Here is an 18,686-nt window from a genome sequence, read left to right as displayed (position 1 = left end):
TTTGCTTGGGCTACTGTTGAGGTGGAGAATAAGGAAACATGGTGCTGGTTCTTGGAATGCTTGAAGCAGAGTCTAGATGACTTAGCAATGGGAGGTGGATTCACATACATGTCAGATAGGCAGAAGGTTAGTTGAGAATGTTGTATTTTTTCTAATTTTTGTACCTGTATGCATTTATGTGTAATTGACAAGAGTATTCTGATCTTATGTGTTAGGGACTGCTTGAAGCATTTGAGGAGGTGGTGCCTTTTGCTGAGAAAAGATTTTGTGTGAGGCATATATGGGCCAATTTCAAACTGCAGTTCTCAGGCTCCACATTCAAAGAATTGTTTTGGAATGCTGCTAGGGCCACTACTTGGGTATGAATAGCTCTCAACATATTGATTTTGGTCTGTGATTTGTTGCTGATTTATTTATGTTTAAATTAGTAGTTGTGTTGTGTGCTTTGTTATTGATTTTTTATTAGAATAGCTCTCAACTATGCTGGAATACTGTGTTGATTTACAATTTATGTTGCTGATTTATGTTTAGAGCAGTAGTTGTGTTGTGTGCTTTGATGACAGAAATGAAAGGTTCTATTTTTTTAGCAGAAACAGAGTAGCAGCAAATATGGTAGGAGCAGGATTTAGCATTTTCTTTACTGAATTATGCATTTTTCTGCTACAATACTCTTACTGCATTTTTCATTTAGCAAATATGCTACAATACACTTACTTCCTTATATATGACAGTCCTCACAGTTAACCTAGGCTTACTTCATTTAGCAAATATGCTACAATACACTTACTTCCTTATATACACTTACTTCCTTACTTGCTACAATTTTTCATTTAGCAAATATGCTACAAAAGACTGCTAGCCTATGACAGCACTACCAGACAGACAATAATATACTACAGCATATACTGCTACACTCTATTTCATAATGCTTTGTTGGTGATTTTTGATTAGAATAGCTCTCAACTATGCTGGAATACTATGTTGATTTGCAAAAAATAACTTGTCTCAGCAAATTATGGTTGTATATTGTGTGATCAATTGTTGATTAGCATGTGATTGTGGTTGTATATTGTAGGCTGACTTTGAAATTGCTATGGAATCCATTAAATTCCTGAGTGAGGATGCATATGAGTATCTAGCCAACATTCCTGCCCAACATTGGTCTAGGCATGCCTTTTCCACTAACTGCAAATCAAACATGCTTCTTAACAATATGTGTGAGACATTTAATGCCTGTATTAGAGAAGCTAGGAATAAACCAATCCTAACCCAAATGGAGTGGTTAAGGAGATATGCAATGAAAAGGCATAATGATAAGTGGGAGGGTGTGAAAAAATACAAGGAAAAGTGATGCCATATGTCAGTAAGTTGTTTGAAAAAATGGAGAGGGTGGCTAGGCATTGCATATTACAGGTGTCAAGGGATGATACCTATGAGGTCAACCTAAATGCAGACCAAGTGACAGTTGACCTTTAAAACAGAACATGCACATGCTATCACTGGCAATTAACTGGCCTCCCTTGTGTGCATGGCTTTGCTTGCATACTTGACAAGAGAACTGATCCAGAGGAGTTTGTGGATCACTATTACACAAGGGAGAGGTACATTGAGGCATATAACTTGCCTGTGCAACCTATGCCAGGTCCCAAGCACTGGGAAAAGGTGAAAATGAGGGAGCCACTACCTCCACCAGTGAGAGTCATGCCTGGCAGACCCAAGTCCAAGAAGAGGAAGAAAGAAAGGGGTGAGGGTGTCCCTGATCCTGCTGAGGGAAGTACACAAAAAAGGAAAAAGAGGTGCCAAAAATGTGCACAGTATGGTCACTATGCCAAAACATGCACCAATGTGCCTGCAGATGTGGCAAACACTACTTCCCACCCTGACACAAAAGGCGAGGCTCTTGTGAACACACCATGGATAGTAGAACAAAGGAGAATCAAAGCAGCAAGGGCATTAAACAAGGTCAGTTCTTCACACTTTCCATGTACATATGACTCATACATATGATTTGGTTCTGTTATTGAACTTTGTGTCTTTATTTATTATGTGCAGGCTACTCTTGGTGCATCAGCAGGTCCCAACAGCATTGCTAACAAAAAATTCCCCCAGGAGGAGGCTAAAAAGAAAGCTGCAGCAACTGCAGCCAAAGCAGCATCCAAGGCAGCAACATCACAAGGAGCAGCATCAAAGGGAGCAGGACCAAGAGCAGGACCAGGACCATCTCAGGGTGCAGCAGCATCAGCACAGGGACCAAACACAAGGTCTAGGACAGGTGCTGAGCCACACTTGTGCAGCCAGGCATCAACAACAACTACAGCAAAGAAAAGCACAACAACCAGGACAAGCAAGAACAAAAAATTAGGATAAAGTTTGAAAACAGTTGGGTCTATTTATTTGAAGACAAGCAGTCTGTATATATTGTGTCTGTTGAACACATGTACTTAGCATTTTATTTTTGTGCTAAGTCACCTTTTGATGAACAACTATGTGTGTAAATTTTCTATGTTGAACATATCAATGTCATTCACAACACAACATCATTCCAACTTCTCAAATATAATATTGCTTGAAATTGATAAATTCATTGATTGTAACCAAGTTCAAATGAAAATAGAAACAACTAACATTCAACACATTACATAAACAAACTTGAACAAAATGTCCTGGAATCCCTCAAAGTCCCTTAAATTAGTTTAATAACTACACTAATTCCTAATATCATAACAACTACACTAATTACAACTAATGCAACCAAGCATACTCTGTCAGTAGTGCCATTGCTGCTTGTCATCTTCTTCCTGTCACCAGACAAGGCCTTGCATTTAGTCTTCAATGTGTCAACTTCATTAAGCAAACACCTTCTTTGCCCAACAAGATCATCAACCTCCCTTTGCAAAGAATTCATCTCAGATTTCATCAGCTTCTTGTCTAGCAACAACTGATTGATCACATCCCTTTGCCATTCACTTTGCTCTGAGTCAACCCATTCAAAACATTTGCATCCCCTTGTCTCAGTGTTTGGATCCCAAAATTTGCAAGCCTTGAACTTGCGCCCTGGATTGTCTCTTGTCCAAGATGTCAGTCTTGCAAGTGGCAATCCACAGTTACACTTCTTCAGTTTAGAGGGGGATTCAGTATTCCAGGACATTATAACTCCTGCAAAATTTTAAAAACAAAAAAAAAGGGCATTAGACACAACAACTACAACAACAACAAATGTTACCCACATCAATCTCACACAAACCTTGTCAAACTGGTGGCTGAGCACCATTATAGGGATAGCCAGGGGGTGGCCAATTCCCATTTTGTTTCTGCCTAAACTCCCACATACAATCTGCCAAGAACCCAGGATCATCAGTGGTGCCCACATGAATGATGTAGATGTCCTTATTAGGCAGCCTCCCAATCATTTTGAACACATCACCATCATCTTCTAAATCCCTATATTTCCCTTTATAAATGTACTGGAATTTGGGAAACATGATATCTATAGATCCTTCTACTGGATCATCCATTTCACGCAAACGGTCTTCCCACTCTAGGCATTTATCCATCAAGTTGTCCTTACCTATGTCTACTTCAATGTCAATGACTACACTCAAGTACTTAAATTTGAAAACCACCCTATTCTCAGCCATTCTGCAATAAAATTGAACCAAACATGCAACAAAACACCCAATTTAAGATAAATTACTTATATGCGACATGAAATTCAAACACACAACATTTCCCTAAATTATTCAACTCAAGAACCCTAATTTTTCCATAACATAAAATTATAAAACATAATTCAATTATACACACAATTCACATACAAATCACAATTTCACAACATAAGAACCACAGCTATAACACAATTCAGCTGAATTCAACTTCAATTTTAACATTTCGACAAAAAATTACTGAGACCTAACCTCTTTTTTTAGCCAGCAGCAGTGCTTCAAAAATGCCTCCAAAATCTTCCCAAACCCTTCGCAATTCAACAATGACCAACAACCCTAAGATTAATTCAAATTCTGACCATTAATTTCACTGTTTTCATTCTAAATTATAAACCCAATCAAATTGGGGAAAAAATAAGAACAGAGTCGTTCTTAAAAAGGGGCAAATTTTACCCACTAGCCGTTACACTGGGACCCACTAACGGAAAATATGACAGAAGCTTAACGGAGGTACTGATATCTACAGTTTTGATGTTTTGGAGGTACCAATTTAAAATAAAATTTTAGATGGGTACTAAAATTCAATTACCCCTATATTTGAGGTACCAAAATCCAAATTTTCCTATTCTAAATCTTATATATAATATTTATATAAGATATATTCCTATTTATTTCGCGTTCTCAATTCTTCCTCACACTTTTATATCTAATAAATACATTATTCCAACTCTTTATTAATCATAGAAAAGTGAGCCACACAAAATATTATCAATTACGCGTGGACATCTTCTAAACGGATCGGAGTATTATTGAATTTTGCCGATAAAGTAATAATATAATTGATTCATATAATTAATATTAAATTTATTTAAAACATCATTTTTGTTTTCAAATACCCCTAATATTTTGTTTATTAGACTTATGGAGTATCAAATTAGATTGTTTTAGATAATAATTATTTGTTATGATCCACATTCATAATTAAGTTGAATAGTAAAAAGACATGTCGAACGTAATGACAAGTGAGATTAAGTCAATAAACAAACAATGATCAAATTGCAATTATTGGATAGTTTCAGACACAATTTTATTTAATACTCGTAATAAAGAGCGACGATATCATGTAAAGCATCAATCCATAAACTACAAATGTACTACTAATAATATAGGATAGTGTTGCCTGATAACACGATATTATACATGGTTTATATATGATATTTGGGCATATTTTATTGTGTTTCCTTCATTTCCTAATCTTTTAGAGCTATTATTCTTCCTATTTCGATATTGCTCTTCTCGGTTTGTTTGTTTGTTTTTGTTTTAATAGGAATAGGGATCGATTTGCGTGGAATTCAACTTGGACGCGAGATATTCTTCATATGGAGAGTTTCTAGCATCCACGAAGCTTCATGGCAGCCTAGTCCGCAGCTTGATTGCGGTTTACTATGACCTTCCGCAACTTGCCTGCGGCGCACTTCACAATGTAGCAACAAATTCATGTTCGGCAAACTCCGCAGCCTCACTGCGGCTCGCGACCTTGTACCGCAGCCCGGTTGCGGCCTCTTCATTACCAACGAAATTAGCCCTATTTTAGGGATTTTAGGAGTCCTAATCCTAAGAAAAGACTACTATTATTTTCCTAGCATGTAAATAGGTTTTTGATAGTCTTTTATCTATCACTTTTTACATACATTATTTTAGAGCTTTTGGTATTACGTTCTTCATTATTACTTTCAAGATTCAAGTTTTCATATTTAATTCCAATTCCAAGTATTGATTTCTCTTCCTTATTCTCTTTAATTTTTATTGTTATTATGTTTTCTTTAATTAATTGTCTTGTTACTTCTATTATTATGTGTGAGTAGTTTCATAATCTAGGGTTAGGTTGAACCCTAATATGGATTGATGTGTTATTTGATTCCCAATTCCCAATTTAATCAATTCATAATTTCTCTTTGTTAGGGTTGGTTTTATTATCAATGATAAACTAGAAATAGTATAATTGAATGTGATTAGGTTTACAACGAAAGTTGATTCTTAATTGAATTTAGAACCCTAATTAAAAGTAAGAGCTTTTATGCATGAAAATAGCTAATTGTTCTTGCTAGGGCTTATAGGATGCCGTTCTCAATGTCTTTAATATGTATGATTCCATGAAAATAAGTATGATTGCATGTTAGGGAAGCTATTAGTTGATCGAAAGAAACTCTTAGTATTGTTTTAGGGAGCATCTGTCCTGTGGAATATTTATTAATTTAATTGAGGGAAAGGGATTGTTCTATTACATTGATTCATATTAGTGGGGATACTTAATCTTAGATGTCTTTAGTTCTTGATTAATTCATTATTATAATTTTCTTTGCTTGATAGTTCGTAATTGTTCTATAATAGATTTCTTGATATTGATTGGTTACTTGCTTAGTATTGATTTGAGTCTGTTTAATTAGTAGTCCTTAGTCTCTTGGGATTCGACCCCTACTTGCTCAACTACATAGTAGAGTTAGTTCGGTTATTTTTGTTAGGTACGCGACACGCCTATCATTGCCTAATCATGAATTATTATTGCCTTTAATGATCCGAGTAGTATTTATTTCCATTGATATTATTTTATCAGGTATAGTTGTGATATATTATTTTTAATTTATATATTTACATGTATATTGTGCTAATGGTTATTGTAGATTTTACTTTATTGTTTGATTAATATTTTGATTTTATAAAAAAGTATTTATATTAAGTCTTTAGTCATGTAGTCATTATATTGTATAGTTTTATTGGGAATAATATGCATCATTAATGTAATATAATGTTTAGTACTTTTAAATATTTTTAACACAACATATAATCAACATTAATTTAATTTTTTTCTCAATTGTAGTTTTAATAATTTTTGCCTTATTATTTCATTATTCTATATACAGTGTATTTGTTTATTCCTCATGAGTTGCCTTATTATTATTTTTTTTTATATTATATTACAATTGATTAAGGAAAAAGATTAAAACTACCGTGCATCGCACAGGCACTAATCTATTTATCATATAATTTTGATTTTTGAAATAGAACTTTCTAGGACTTGTGAAGTGGACTTTCTCTCTTTTTATGGTGACAAGTTCGACCAATACTTGCATTAACAAATCCTAACATACAATAATTATTTGTTTGTGCATTTTGTCTTTCAATTATATATACCTTTTTATTTTATTTTATTTTATTTTTTTATTTTTTTTACTTTGATCTATTTTTAGTTCTAATTTTTGTCTTTTGCATTGTTAAAGCTAGCTTTCATGATTAACTTATATGCCGTGTTTTTGTAAGATTGTATTCAATTGTAAATTTTACGAGATTACAACTATTTTGCTTATTTTTTGTCTCTAATTTCTTTGTTTTCTTCATGATTATACATTGCTTGTTTTAAAGCTTTCTTTATTTGTACCTTTGGTCATAGTTTTGAAGCCTTGTATTGACTTATTTAGGTCCTTCACTTCAATTAGGGTCTGTTCACATTTACTTTATTTTAGTTCAGTTTAGCTCTAATAATTTCAGTTCAGTTCAGTTCAACTCCAATCAGTTCAGTTCAGTTCAACTCCAATCAGTTCAGTTCAGTTCAACTCCTAATTTTTCTCTCTCATAAAATATTCATTTCACCTCTATTCAGTTCAGCTTAGTTCAGTAAATGTAAACAAGCCCATAATGTTTTTGAAAATTTTAAATTATATCTTTGTGAGTTTGTATAGTTAATTTAGTCCTGCATTAATTGCACGCTACTTTGAGTTTAAGATTAAATCTATTTGACATTTGTTGATTTGTGTGTATTGGTGATTAGTTTTAGCTTTTATTTATGGTGTTATCCTTTCTCAATTTTAATTCTTTATTTACCGGTCCTTTAGGAGGGTTTTTAAAAATTTTGTAATACTAATTTGCAAACCAAACACCCCCCTAAATCTTCTATTAACAAACTATGACATCATCATCATTGATGTCTTGACAATCATTTTCCTTATTTTAAATTTATTTAAATAAGTTAGAGATCGTACTTGATCACTGATGAGGATGAGAATCGAACCACTCTTAGGTATGGATAGATAACCTTAAAAAAAAAAAAAAAACATAAGTATATATTTTTTACAAAATACTATGTTCTTTACAAAACAACGTCATAGTTATATATTCTTTGCGCGTTTTTTGTCTGTATCAAGCAACATGCTGTACCTTAAAATTTTCAGGCCAACGATTCTCTCCCAGTTACCACGGTCGCCGGTCGGGATTATAACAAATAATAAGAATGTATGATATACATTATACATATACGGATTACGGAGTGCCGTATATTCAACGCCAACGTTGACTAAAACCGAGTGAAGAAATCGAGATCAAATTTTCTCTCTCCTCTCTCGCCTGTAATTGCCAAGTGAAGCAGCAGCAGCATAACAATGGCGATTTTATCGAGCAAAGGTTGGACCAGCTCCAGAATTTCCACCATTGCTTGTCGCGTCTTCTTCTTTGTCATCTTCCTTCAGATCCCTCTCTTCAAGTTCGTTACTCTCTCTCCCCAATTTTGCAATTTTCTCCTGCGCATTTCTCAAGTCGCTAAATCTGCAATTAATTTTTTCCGATTCTACTCAATTCGCTAAATCTGCAATTAATTTTTTCCGATTCTACTCAATTTTAAACCAAATCAGTTGTTAAATTTGATGAAACAGTTTAAGATCTTGTTTCTTCGTTAATCTGCATTTGTGCTGAATTATTAATGCTTGCAATCGATTCAATTTGAAGAATGTATTTCTAAGCTGTAATTATTGACGTAATTTGCATTAATTTTGAATCCGGTAGACTTTCTGCATATAGAGCTGAATTCTACCTCGTTGTTAGGATAATTATTACTTGAATCGGGAGAATTCATGAGTTTTACTGATTGTTGATACATTATCACTTGAATCGGAAGAATTTATTAGTTTTACTGATTGATTAGTACTGTGTTCTGATTGGCTTGATTATATGTTTTGTTTGCAATGAATGATTGAATGCTAGAAATAACGGCACAAAGAAAATCTGTGATCATTGGATTTGCTTAGCAGTGCTATGATTTAAGATAGTTTGGTAAATTGGCCATCATTAATTCATTATGGTGTTGAAAAAGTTGGATGTTAGAATATTGTTGTATCATCTACGGTCTTCAGTAGCAACAATGTATGTTTGGAAGAGTAATAATAACTTATCTCAAGGATGAATATGGACATTATTGAATTCGATTAGTTTAATGTAGGAATTGGATTTGATTCGTTATGTGTGGAAAGCATGACTTAAAGCGTTCATGTTGGACTTGACGTTTCTGAGATGTCTCTTGAACATGCTTATTGTGCTGTTGTATGGTTTTTGTAGTAGCTGTATTTGTTTGGTTCTTAAATTGTACAATGTTTTGCAGTTGCTATCTATGGTGACATTTATTTCTCCTTTTTTTGTTATCCATGAGTTAAGAGAATTGGATTTGAATTCGTCATGTATGGAAAGCTTGGCTGAGTATGTTCACACTGGGCTTGACTATTGCGAAATGATTTCATGCTGTATGTTTTAATAATAGTAATAATTATAGTTGGTTCTTTACTTCCTATACACTGTTTTGCAGCTGCAATCCATGGTGGCTATTATTCCTATGTTTTCTGCTTCTTGAAATTGATATTTAACCATCTGTATGGTTAATTTTATTTCGTAGGAGAATATTTAAATAGATCATAGCCTACATGCTGTAATTAAATTTCCGTCTGATTGCTTCTATTGATCCTCATAATCATGCGTACTACCCCATATGCTCTTAATTGATTGCAACATATCTATTTCATGGACTCCAATGCAAACTTTGGCCATTAATGTCTATAACTATTTTTTAAAGATTATATAAAGTCAATCTTTATACCTTAATTCGAATCTAACAAGACTTACTGATAATAAAAAATTTGCGGTCGAAGTGTGTAAAATTTGAACACCATAATAGGTTTTAATCAGTCAAGGACGGACGAGGTCTCTTCATTTTTATGATCATTTCCTACATGCATTTCCTTATGCCACAAAGAATTATATTGTTGGTGCCAAACTATTTGAGGTTGTTGGTCTTTGCTTGCAATCTTGCTCTTATGAAATATTATTTGTAGTTGTTTATTATGAAAAAGGAAGGTATTTAAATGTTATTACTTTGATTTATATCGGTATATGTGTCAGACTTATTAATTTAAATTTGGTTACTTGAAAAGAACTTATTAAATGGAGACTTGCAAAATAATGTTGGTGAAACCATTTAGAGCAGTACGTTATTGGATCACTGTAGCTATTATGTTACTTTTTTCCTAGGAATATGACTATCTCAGCTGTCCTTAACTTTTCGTTTATATATTTGTAGAGTACCATGCAGATCTGGTATGTGCACAACCCCAGTTCACGTGACATCTTCTCAATTAATTGCCAGTGATATCATTCCTGTACCGGTTGTAAAAACCCTTCTTTTTCCTGGAGCCGTGGTACATGGACTTGTCAAAAATTTGACAGTCCCTAGCTGGAACAATCTCGTGGATATCTACAATCTAACTAGCGTCAAAGATGCCCCTGTTGCACTTGATTTGAAGCGCTTAGAGGTACAAATTAATAATCTATCTTCTATATGTCAATCATAACCTGGGAAATTTTAAGATGTTATACATGCTAGATTGTTCTCAGATATCAGTTGCTGAAGTGATAGTCAAAGTTATTTTCTCGAATATTGTAACTGTTGGTTTTTGTTTGCTGTCCTTTGAATCTTGGGCTTTGTTCTTTATTGGTCTATCTGAAACTTGGGTACAAATGCCTGGAAAAACCTTCATGATCTTCAGTTTAGGATTCTATGGTTTGTCCACATGCTCCTTTCTTGTTTAAATAGTTATTTTCAAAATAGAGTAGAATTCAACCATATGAAAAGTTCCCTTTTCAGCCCCATTTCTCAACTTTCTGCTTGAAAAAATAGTTGCTGCTACACCTAGTCCATATATTTGGCACCTTGTAATATGTTTTCAATTTCTACATGTCTAAACATGATAGTAATGGAAAAAAGGTGATTGGTATGTCAGATGAGTACTTTGCACAGTTCGCACCATATGCAATCTGGTGATTTGATGGTAATACATTACAGTATTATGCAGTTTTGATGCATACGTCACATACGTGAGAACAGTTTTGCAACTGTGCTTTGTTCAGTACATTAGAATTGAGTAATCTTGATTCATTTAGGGTAAGGTTGCCTACATCTTGACTCAATTCAATGTTTCAGACATTTATTTTGGTGTGTTTGTGTGTGTGTGTGTGTGTGTGTGTGTGCGTGTGTGTTTGGGGGGGGGGGGGGGGGTGGGGGGTCTGTTGAATTTGTTTCACTGGAAAAACTCAAGACATTGTTTCCTTCTGCTAATTGGCAAACATCTATCTATGGCAGTTTCTTTTATAGAAGGGTATGCATGGATGTCAAATGTTAATTGTAATGCCATACATACCTCTGACGAGCAGTTTATGTTTTCATTATCTTCATTACCTTGCCCATTGCAAGAGTTTAGCTTTATAAATTCCCTTCTGGATTCAGTTAAGTACCAAGCACTCTGTGATAAGGCCATCAATTTTTTTTTTAGCTACATTAGTCTCCTCCCCTCCCCCTTTCATGTGTCGTGGCCGTACCTGACTAGGAGTATATGCTAAGACATTGTCTGCTCCTTGATTGTAAGCTATGCATATTGTGAGTTAGTCAACACAATTTAAAGATTCTGTTAACACGCTTTTATGATAATAGAGCAGGCTGGTAGTAATTTTTTGTTGAATTTCTTATTAGAGTCTGGTTTTCTCTTTGCTAGTCTTTTGGACACAACCCTCTTGCTTTTCTACTAAGGATCTTGGAACATATACTTGACTTAGGCAACTGTGTGTGCATGATTGAAAACTTGTTCATATCAGCACTCGGCACTATGATTTCTAGAAATATGAGTACACTTATGAACATCAGAGCTTCCCCCATATTGCTGTTGGATAGGGTCCGAAACAGAACACTCTGTGAGAGAGAGATTAGATGCAGCATTATATTCATTGATTTTTTTTTTTTACTATTTTTTTTATGCTGTACATACTTATAAATTTGTGTCTAGAATACAATGACAATACTTTCCTGACTAAGCTTTCTTGGGCTGTTTTTTTTTTTTTTTTTGTAATTCTTAAGCTAATTTGCTTTCTGAACTGGTATTCAAATGCTATCTTAGTGATCTATGCCTTCAGAGAATTGATAGTTTTCGGCTATTTGAATAACTCAATATTAAGATGATATGGATGTAGCCTGTACTTTTCTTGACGATATTAATGGTGTTCAGTTTGTGCTTTTGTACAATATTGGACTTCTGGTTCTCTTTTGTGCCTTAATTTTCCTCCAAATTTTAATGATCTGGAACTTGTTTTAATGATCTATTTTCGTGAACTCCTCAGGTTTTGGCAGGTAGCTACTTCTGTGTGGCAGGTGCTTTAATCGGCATTCTGAAACCAGGAAGAATGAGCATGTTTGGCACACTCCTGATAGTTTGGGGTCTGGTCAAGGAAGGAATCCTTGCACGACCGGCAAACACAGATCCTACACAATCTATCTATGTCTATCCTACGATGCTGCTCGCCCTTGTATGTGCTTTCGCATCTGTCAAGTATGATATTAAGAAGGCCATGAGAAAACCTGCTCCTAGACCCACTGCAAAACCTCTTCAGAGCTCTTCAAAGTCCAAGCTGAAATGAGCTATCCTGTAAACCCACATTACCCTGTTTCCTCTTGCTTCCATGTCTTATGAGCACGAACTTGCTTGTTCAACTTTCTACTGTTCTTCATTAGCGGATTCTTTGTTTTGACGAGAGAGTTGGATCCAGAGTGGAACAGTTAAACAGATACGAGGTTTTCATTTTCCCACATCGTGTTGAAAGAAGATTGGAAAAAACAGACCACATCGTGATGTTGAAATGAATTTCCGCAGCCTCAAGCAAACTTTCACTTGAATATTGTTGGCATCTTATGTCAAAGCATTTGGGGTGGGGGTTCTTGGAAAAACTTGTGTGGATAATTTCATTTCGTTACTTTTTGATTCCTTTGAATGCACTCAAGTTTAATGAGTTGAAGTTTGTTCTTGGCTTTATGCTGCTGCTCCTAAAATGCAGGCCAGCTTGCTATTTTTTTAATTGCAGGACCTATAACTCTATAAGTACTTTCAATTTACAAGGCCTACCAGTATTGTGAAGATTAAGTTCACTTGTTGGGAAAGGAAGTTGCATTATTTTTGTCCCTAACAAAAATTATACTCGTACTACGTATTTGGCATAAATTTAAAAGAAATTTAAATGTAATACGGACTAAATATTTCTTTTCAACAAAGCTACGATTGGTGCTTATTGAACATTCTCAACTAATCAACTATCATTTATTTGAACAAAACCAACATAAGATATTTAATTAGTTGCTAATTTTTACATGTACTTCTGTTTCTTACTTGTATTATTTACAACAAAATGATATTATTTGTGAAACACAAAACATTCTTTTATCGTAAAAAAAAAAAAAAAATTATTTTATTGCAAATAAATTTAAAATTTTTGTTACCTTAAAAGTACAATTCTTACACCAAATTAGCTATTTGGTCTTTGCTTTATTACCCCTTTCCACCCAAGTTTTGCACTTTTAGTTTGTTCCTTACTTCTCCAATAACTCTTTCAAGTTAAAAAAAAAATAAATAAAGTTTGATGCTGAAGTATGAAAGTTCCCTTGAAGGTGACTGGAAGTTGGAAGGAAATGGAGCTTTCGAATCAACTTTTTCGATTTTAAGGTTATAAATATCTGCCTTCTCAAAATTCAAATTAATTACAAATTCTATAAATTTCAGGTGGTTTATTAAGTAGCAAACAATTCAACTTCATTTCAATCCAACATCAATTTTGGTAAGTTTATTCTCCTGCAATTATTCAATTACAGTTATTATTCTTATGAAATTAATGTTCTGCATTCACCATTGTTCTTTTTATCTGACATTCACCTACCTGAACTTATTGGAATTTATTTGAACTTACTATTGAAATTTATCTATATATATATACTGTAGCTGTAAGTCAAATTTTTTTTTTCTTTGATGATAAATTTTTTTATGCAAATATTTTGAAGTATGGAATGAGTAGGTTGTCCACTTTACACTTGAGATGTGTTCATAGTTTTTAATTTAAATCAGAACACTGTTTCTTAATTTTTGAGTATGAGTTCACAATTCGCTACCTAATTTGTTAAATTAGTCTAAAAATTAACAATTTGGTAACATAATTTGCCAGTGTATTGATGGGTTGGGTTACTTGGGTGAAGATCCCAGCTAAATACTTGTACTCTTAGGGCAGTAGGATTATCTTTAATAACTGGTATTCTCAACATCTCTTGTTTATTTGGTGATTGAGTTTTATAAATTTCGGAGTAAGGGCATGTTCTGATTTACTGAGTTGAGCTGAGCTGAACTGAACTGAACTGTTTATGAGAGAAGGAAATTAGGAACCGAACTGAATTGAATTAAGCTGAAGAGAACATGCCCTAATTCATTGGCTAATTTTCAAGGACCGTCTTTAGTTTTTTTGTTGAGATGGTCATTTCTTTGATGATATTTTCTTAGAGACAAGTTGAGAATCAGGGATTATATTCAAGAAAATGAAAACAAGTGTGTTAGTACGATATGCACTTGAGCAAGTAATGGGAGTTCAGATGGTTAAAACTTTCCGCAGTCTTGAGTTAAAGGCTCATTCGGAAAAGGGGCAGAGGGTTTATATTCCCTACAACAGGGACACAGGTTGTTATTGTATTAAACTTTGTGTAATCATTAAGTGTAGCGGGTGCCCTTTACGTTGTACAATAGGAGCAACATACAGATGATTCAGTATTCAAAAGCAAACTGTAGAATCCTCACTTTGGTGAATTTAGGCCCCTTCTTGATAATTCATAGATTTGTTGTAGAATCCTCACTTTGGTGAATTTAGGCCCCTTCTTGATCAACTTCTACATTTGTTTATTACAGGATGACAAAAATAGAACAAACTTGATAAGAGATGTGGATATATTAAGATTAGTACAGTATAATGCCTGTCTTTCGATGTTTGCTGTTTTCTGATCATAGGCTTGGGCAGCCTGGTCTTACCTGTAACGTGAGAAATTCGTGTGATTTTTTGTTGAACTTTATGTAGAGGAAATTATTTTTTAATAGTGAGCAACCCAGTAAGCCTTTATACAAATCAAAACGTAAGAACCAAAAATAGCTTGAGCTGGAGAACTTTACTTGTCTCACTGCCTCTTTTCCTTTTGCTAGGAAAAAAAATAAAATAAAGGAAAGCATGGGTGATCTTAGCAAATGGGTGTCTAATTCATTACTGCACAAGCTTGAATCATTGCCAACAGTTTCCTCAAATTGTTGCATCTACAGAGTCCCTGAAAATCTTCGAAAGGTAAATGAGGATGCTTATCGACCTTTGCTTGTGTCAATTGGCCCAGTCTACTACGGCGATCCAAAGCTGATAGCTATGCAAGAACAAAAATTGAGGTACTTGCAATCTTTTCTTCTCCGATCCACCTCTTACAAGTTAGATAATTATGCTGAAGTTATAAGAGGATGGGAAGAGGTAGTTCGCCAAAGTTATGTTGAGACTATAAACCTACTTAGTGAACATTTTATTGAAATGCTGCTCATTGATGCAATATTTATCATTGAGCTCTTCTTGAGGAGTTGTTTCCATGAGTTTATAGATGAAAATGACCGTATATTCAACAAACCAAGGATGATCTTACAAGTCACTCGAGATATAAGGCTAGAAGAAAACCAACTACCTTTTTTCCTTCTCAAGGGTCTTTACGACCTTGCCTTCAGGCCCGCTTCGCAAAATAACCAACTTCCTTTCCTTGATATTACTTATAAATTCTTCATGGGAAAAGATGAAGTTGTTCCTCCAAGGATAGAAAGTGCGGATGTAAAACATCTGGTTGATTTTTTAAGAATATGTTACCTTCCTTCTGCCTCTCGGGATCAATTACCTAATACCAAGCAGAACTTTGAGTTTACTTCAAGTGTAAGTGAACTAAGTGAAGCAGGAGTCAAATTTGTGACGAGCCAAAGTAAGAATTTACTTGACATACGATTTGTAAAAGGGGTTTTGGAGATTCCGAGGATTGTGGTGACAGATGATACAGAATCATTGTTTCGGAACATCATGGTATTCGAGCAATGCCATTATTACTTTGACTCTTACATCATTGACTACTTTGCGTTCTTGGATAGTTTGATCAACACCCCAAAGGATGTGGCCATACTTGTTCAAAGTGGGGTGATTGACAACTGGTTAGGGAATAATGAAGAAGTGGCAAATCTTTTTAGCAAGATCTTCAAGCAGACGGGGCTAAAAACTTCAAAGTTCTATTACTCGGGTATATGTAACGATCTCAATGCATATGCTGGTACTCAATGGAATAGATGGAGGGCCATACTCAAGCATGACTACTTCAGCCATCCTTGGGCTGCTATTTCGGTAGTGTATGCAATTGTAATGTTGATTCTAACCGTTCTACAAGTTGTAACCGGCTTCAAATAAGTAGTTAGCTTGAAATTGTTGCAATTGGAAAGTTGGAGACTTTGAATAAATAGCTTGTGATTAATGCAATTATGATTTGATTCTGTCTTTGGTTTTATTATAGCATTAAGAGAAGCAATGCTATGACCTATATACAGATGCTCCAAAAATTGTTCTTGCCTATTTACTTCAAAATTCACAATGGGATTCTTTACAACAGAAAGGGTACAATATGATGAAGTGTTGCAGCAGCATCACCAGTATACATTTCCCCTCAATAGAGGAGCTAAACCCTGTACAGTGTACAGGCTCTGCCTCGCTAACTCACCGTTATCAGGTGACAGCAGATCCTGTCAAAAGAATCAGTAGTTATCTAGACGGAAAGCTACTGAGAGAATTGGTACATCTGGCTTATACTTGGTAGATGGAAATCTATTTATTTGGTCATTTGTCCCACCAAATATGATCACAACAATGAGTCAATGAGTTTCGCCTTATTTTGAAGAATAGTTAGAATGTTAGATGCTGAAGTTGGCTGGTAGCTGGAAGGACCTTCGTATCTAACTTTTTTGTTGTTAAGGTTATAAATAAGGATTTTTTTTACATTTGCTACCACTAAAAACGCCTCTCTTCAGATTCGGTACCAATTAAAATTTTTTTTTTACTTTGCTACCTCCAAAATCAGATTTTGTGGTCGGCGCCGGCGACCTCACCCACGACCCACCACGACACCACCCTAACCCCCAAACCCAGACCACCACCATCGACAACCCTATACCCAAAACCCACGAACCCAGATCTCACCACCACCACGACACCACCCTAACCCCCAAACCCAGACCACCACCACCGACAACCCTATACCCATGAACCCAGACCACCACCACCGACAACCCTATACCCACGCGAACCCTATACCCACGCGAACCCTATACCCATGAACCCAGACCACGACTACCCACCGAAACCACTAAACCCAGGTCGTGGGATCGGGTATCCAGGGGAAGGGGCTTGGATCGGGTTTTCAAGGGGAGGGGGGGCTGGGAACGAGGTTGGGATCGGGGCTGGAAAGGCGTTTTTAGAGGAGGGTCGCGACGCCGGCGCCGACACGAGGGCTAGGTGGCCGGAATCGCGAGCAGGGGATTGGGCTCCCAGGCGACGGTGGAGGTGGCTTGGGTAGCTGGTGGGTCCGTGGGTGAGGAAGGGATGGTGGTTGCGGTGGGTTTGATGTTGAATAATGGCGGTGAATTAGGCAGTGGGTGGGAAGGAGTGGTGGCTGGACGGTGGTTGGGTGGTGGTAACGGAAATACTAACGGTTGAAGACAAGTGGTAGTGATTTTTAACAAACTTTGTTTTGGCTGGTAGCAAAGAAAAATTTTTAAAAAAATTGGTACCGAATCAAAGAGATGTGTTTTTAGTGGTATCAAATGTCAAAAAACTAAAAAATCTCATTTCAACCCAACATCAATTTAAGTAAGTTTATATTCTCCTGCAATTATTCAGTTTCAGTTATTATTCATATGAAATAGAATTGATGTTCGATATGAGTTCTTTTCTCTGGATATCCCTTATTCGAATTTATCGGAAATTATCTGAACTTATTACTGTAGCATTTATAATATATTGCATTTTTTTTTTTTTTTTAAGTAAATGACATTTTGATGCAAGTTTTGAAGTATTGGTAGAGTGAATGGAGTACTGAAGTATTGGAATGGTTCATCCTTTTTAAAATTAAATTGGGGGATCAGTTTTACCTAATTTGCTTGTATGAGATTTAGTACGAGTTCACAATTTGCTACCTAATTTGTTAAATTGGGTTGAAAATCACCAATTTGCTAGTGTACAGTATAGGGATGACAATGGGTCGGACTCGGAGCGGATTATGCTAAATCCGACTCCGACAGGAAGTCGGAGGTTAAATCCGACACCGACTTCAATATCCGACCTCCAACTCCGATTTCGATCCGACCCGACTCCGAGTTTTTTTTTTTTTTTTTTTTCATTATTCAATATACTTTGAGATGTTGGGCTATTTGGGCCTTTACAACCCACACCCAATGCCACTATGACCCACACAAAAATCCACTATCTATTGGAGTCGGAGTCGGATAATCCGTCAAAGTCGGACATTTGTCGGAGTCGGATTTTTTTCTCGGATTTTTTGTAGGATCCGACTCCAACCCTCCTCCGACTCGGAGTCGGATTATTTTAACGGAATCGAACTTGGATTACTTTTTTCTCGGATTCGGAGCGGATATTTTACCTCGGATCGGGGCGGAGTAGGGTCGGATCCGGACGGGATTGCCATCCCTAGTACAGTGTACTGCACTATCTAATTTGTTAGATGTACTGAGTGTCTGGGTTCCATTGTGTGTATTGATGGATTGAGTAAATAATTGGGTGGAAATT

The 18,686-nt window shown here is 35.5% G+C and overlaps 2 protein-coding genes across 2 annotated transcripts; both read left to right on the top strand.

Moving 5' to 3' along the window:
• The first annotated feature begins 7,928 nt into the window (after positions 1-7,928).
• LOC145555645 (uncharacterized) lies at positions 7,929-12,873 on the top strand. The gene is made up of 3 exons (XM_081617387.1): positions 7,929-8,196; positions 10,057-10,288; positions 12,144-12,873. Exons 1-3 carry the CDS (start codon positions 8,096-8,098, stop codon positions 12,438-12,440), a joined length of 630 nt encoding a protein of 209 aa, XP_081473513.1. The 5' UTR covers positions 7,929-8,095; the 3' UTR covers positions 12,441-12,873.
• Positions 12,874-13,581: 708 nt separating this feature from the next.
• On the top strand, positions 13,582-16,654 carry LOC145555643 (UPF0481 protein At3g47200-like). Its single transcript, XM_081617386.1, has 2 exons — positions 13,582-13,628; positions 15,026-16,654. The coding sequence occupies exon 2, from the start codon at positions 15,051-15,053 to the stop codon at positions 16,296-16,298; it is 1,248 nt and encodes a 415-aa protein (XP_081473512.1). The 5' UTR covers positions 13,582-13,628; positions 15,026-15,050; the 3' UTR covers positions 16,299-16,654.
• Positions 16,655-18,686: the final 2,032 nt, after the last annotated feature.

The sequence above is a fragment of the Chenopodium album genome, chromosome 8, assembly GCF_948465745.1.
Source record: "Chenopodium album chromosome 8, dcCheAlbu1.1, whole genome shotgun sequence".
Taxonomy (NCBI): domain Eukaryota; kingdom Viridiplantae; phylum Streptophyta; class Magnoliopsida; order Caryophyllales; family Amaranthaceae; genus Chenopodium; species Chenopodium album.
The sequence above is the reverse complement of the archived record's forward strand: the minus strand, read 5'-3'. Positions and strand labels throughout refer to the sequence as shown.

Bases quoted from the DNA above. Each gene is read 5' to 3' on its own strand.
- LOC145555645 (XM_081617387.1), top strand. From the start codon at position 8,096: ATGGCGATTTTATCGAGCAAAGGTTGGACCAGCTCCAGAATTTCCACC. The intron at 8,197-10,056 runs GTTCGTTACTCT...ATATATTTGTAG, and splicing joins CTTCAGATCCCTCTCTTCAA to AGTACCATGCAGATCTGGTA. The intron at 10,289-12,143 runs GTACAAATTAAT...TGAACTCCTCAG, and splicing joins TTGATTTGAAGCGCTTAGAG to GTTTTGGCAGGTAGCTACTT.
- LOC145555643 (XM_081617386.1), top strand. From the start codon at position 15,051: ATGGGTGATCTTAGCAAATGGGTGTCTAATTCATTACTGCACAAGCTT.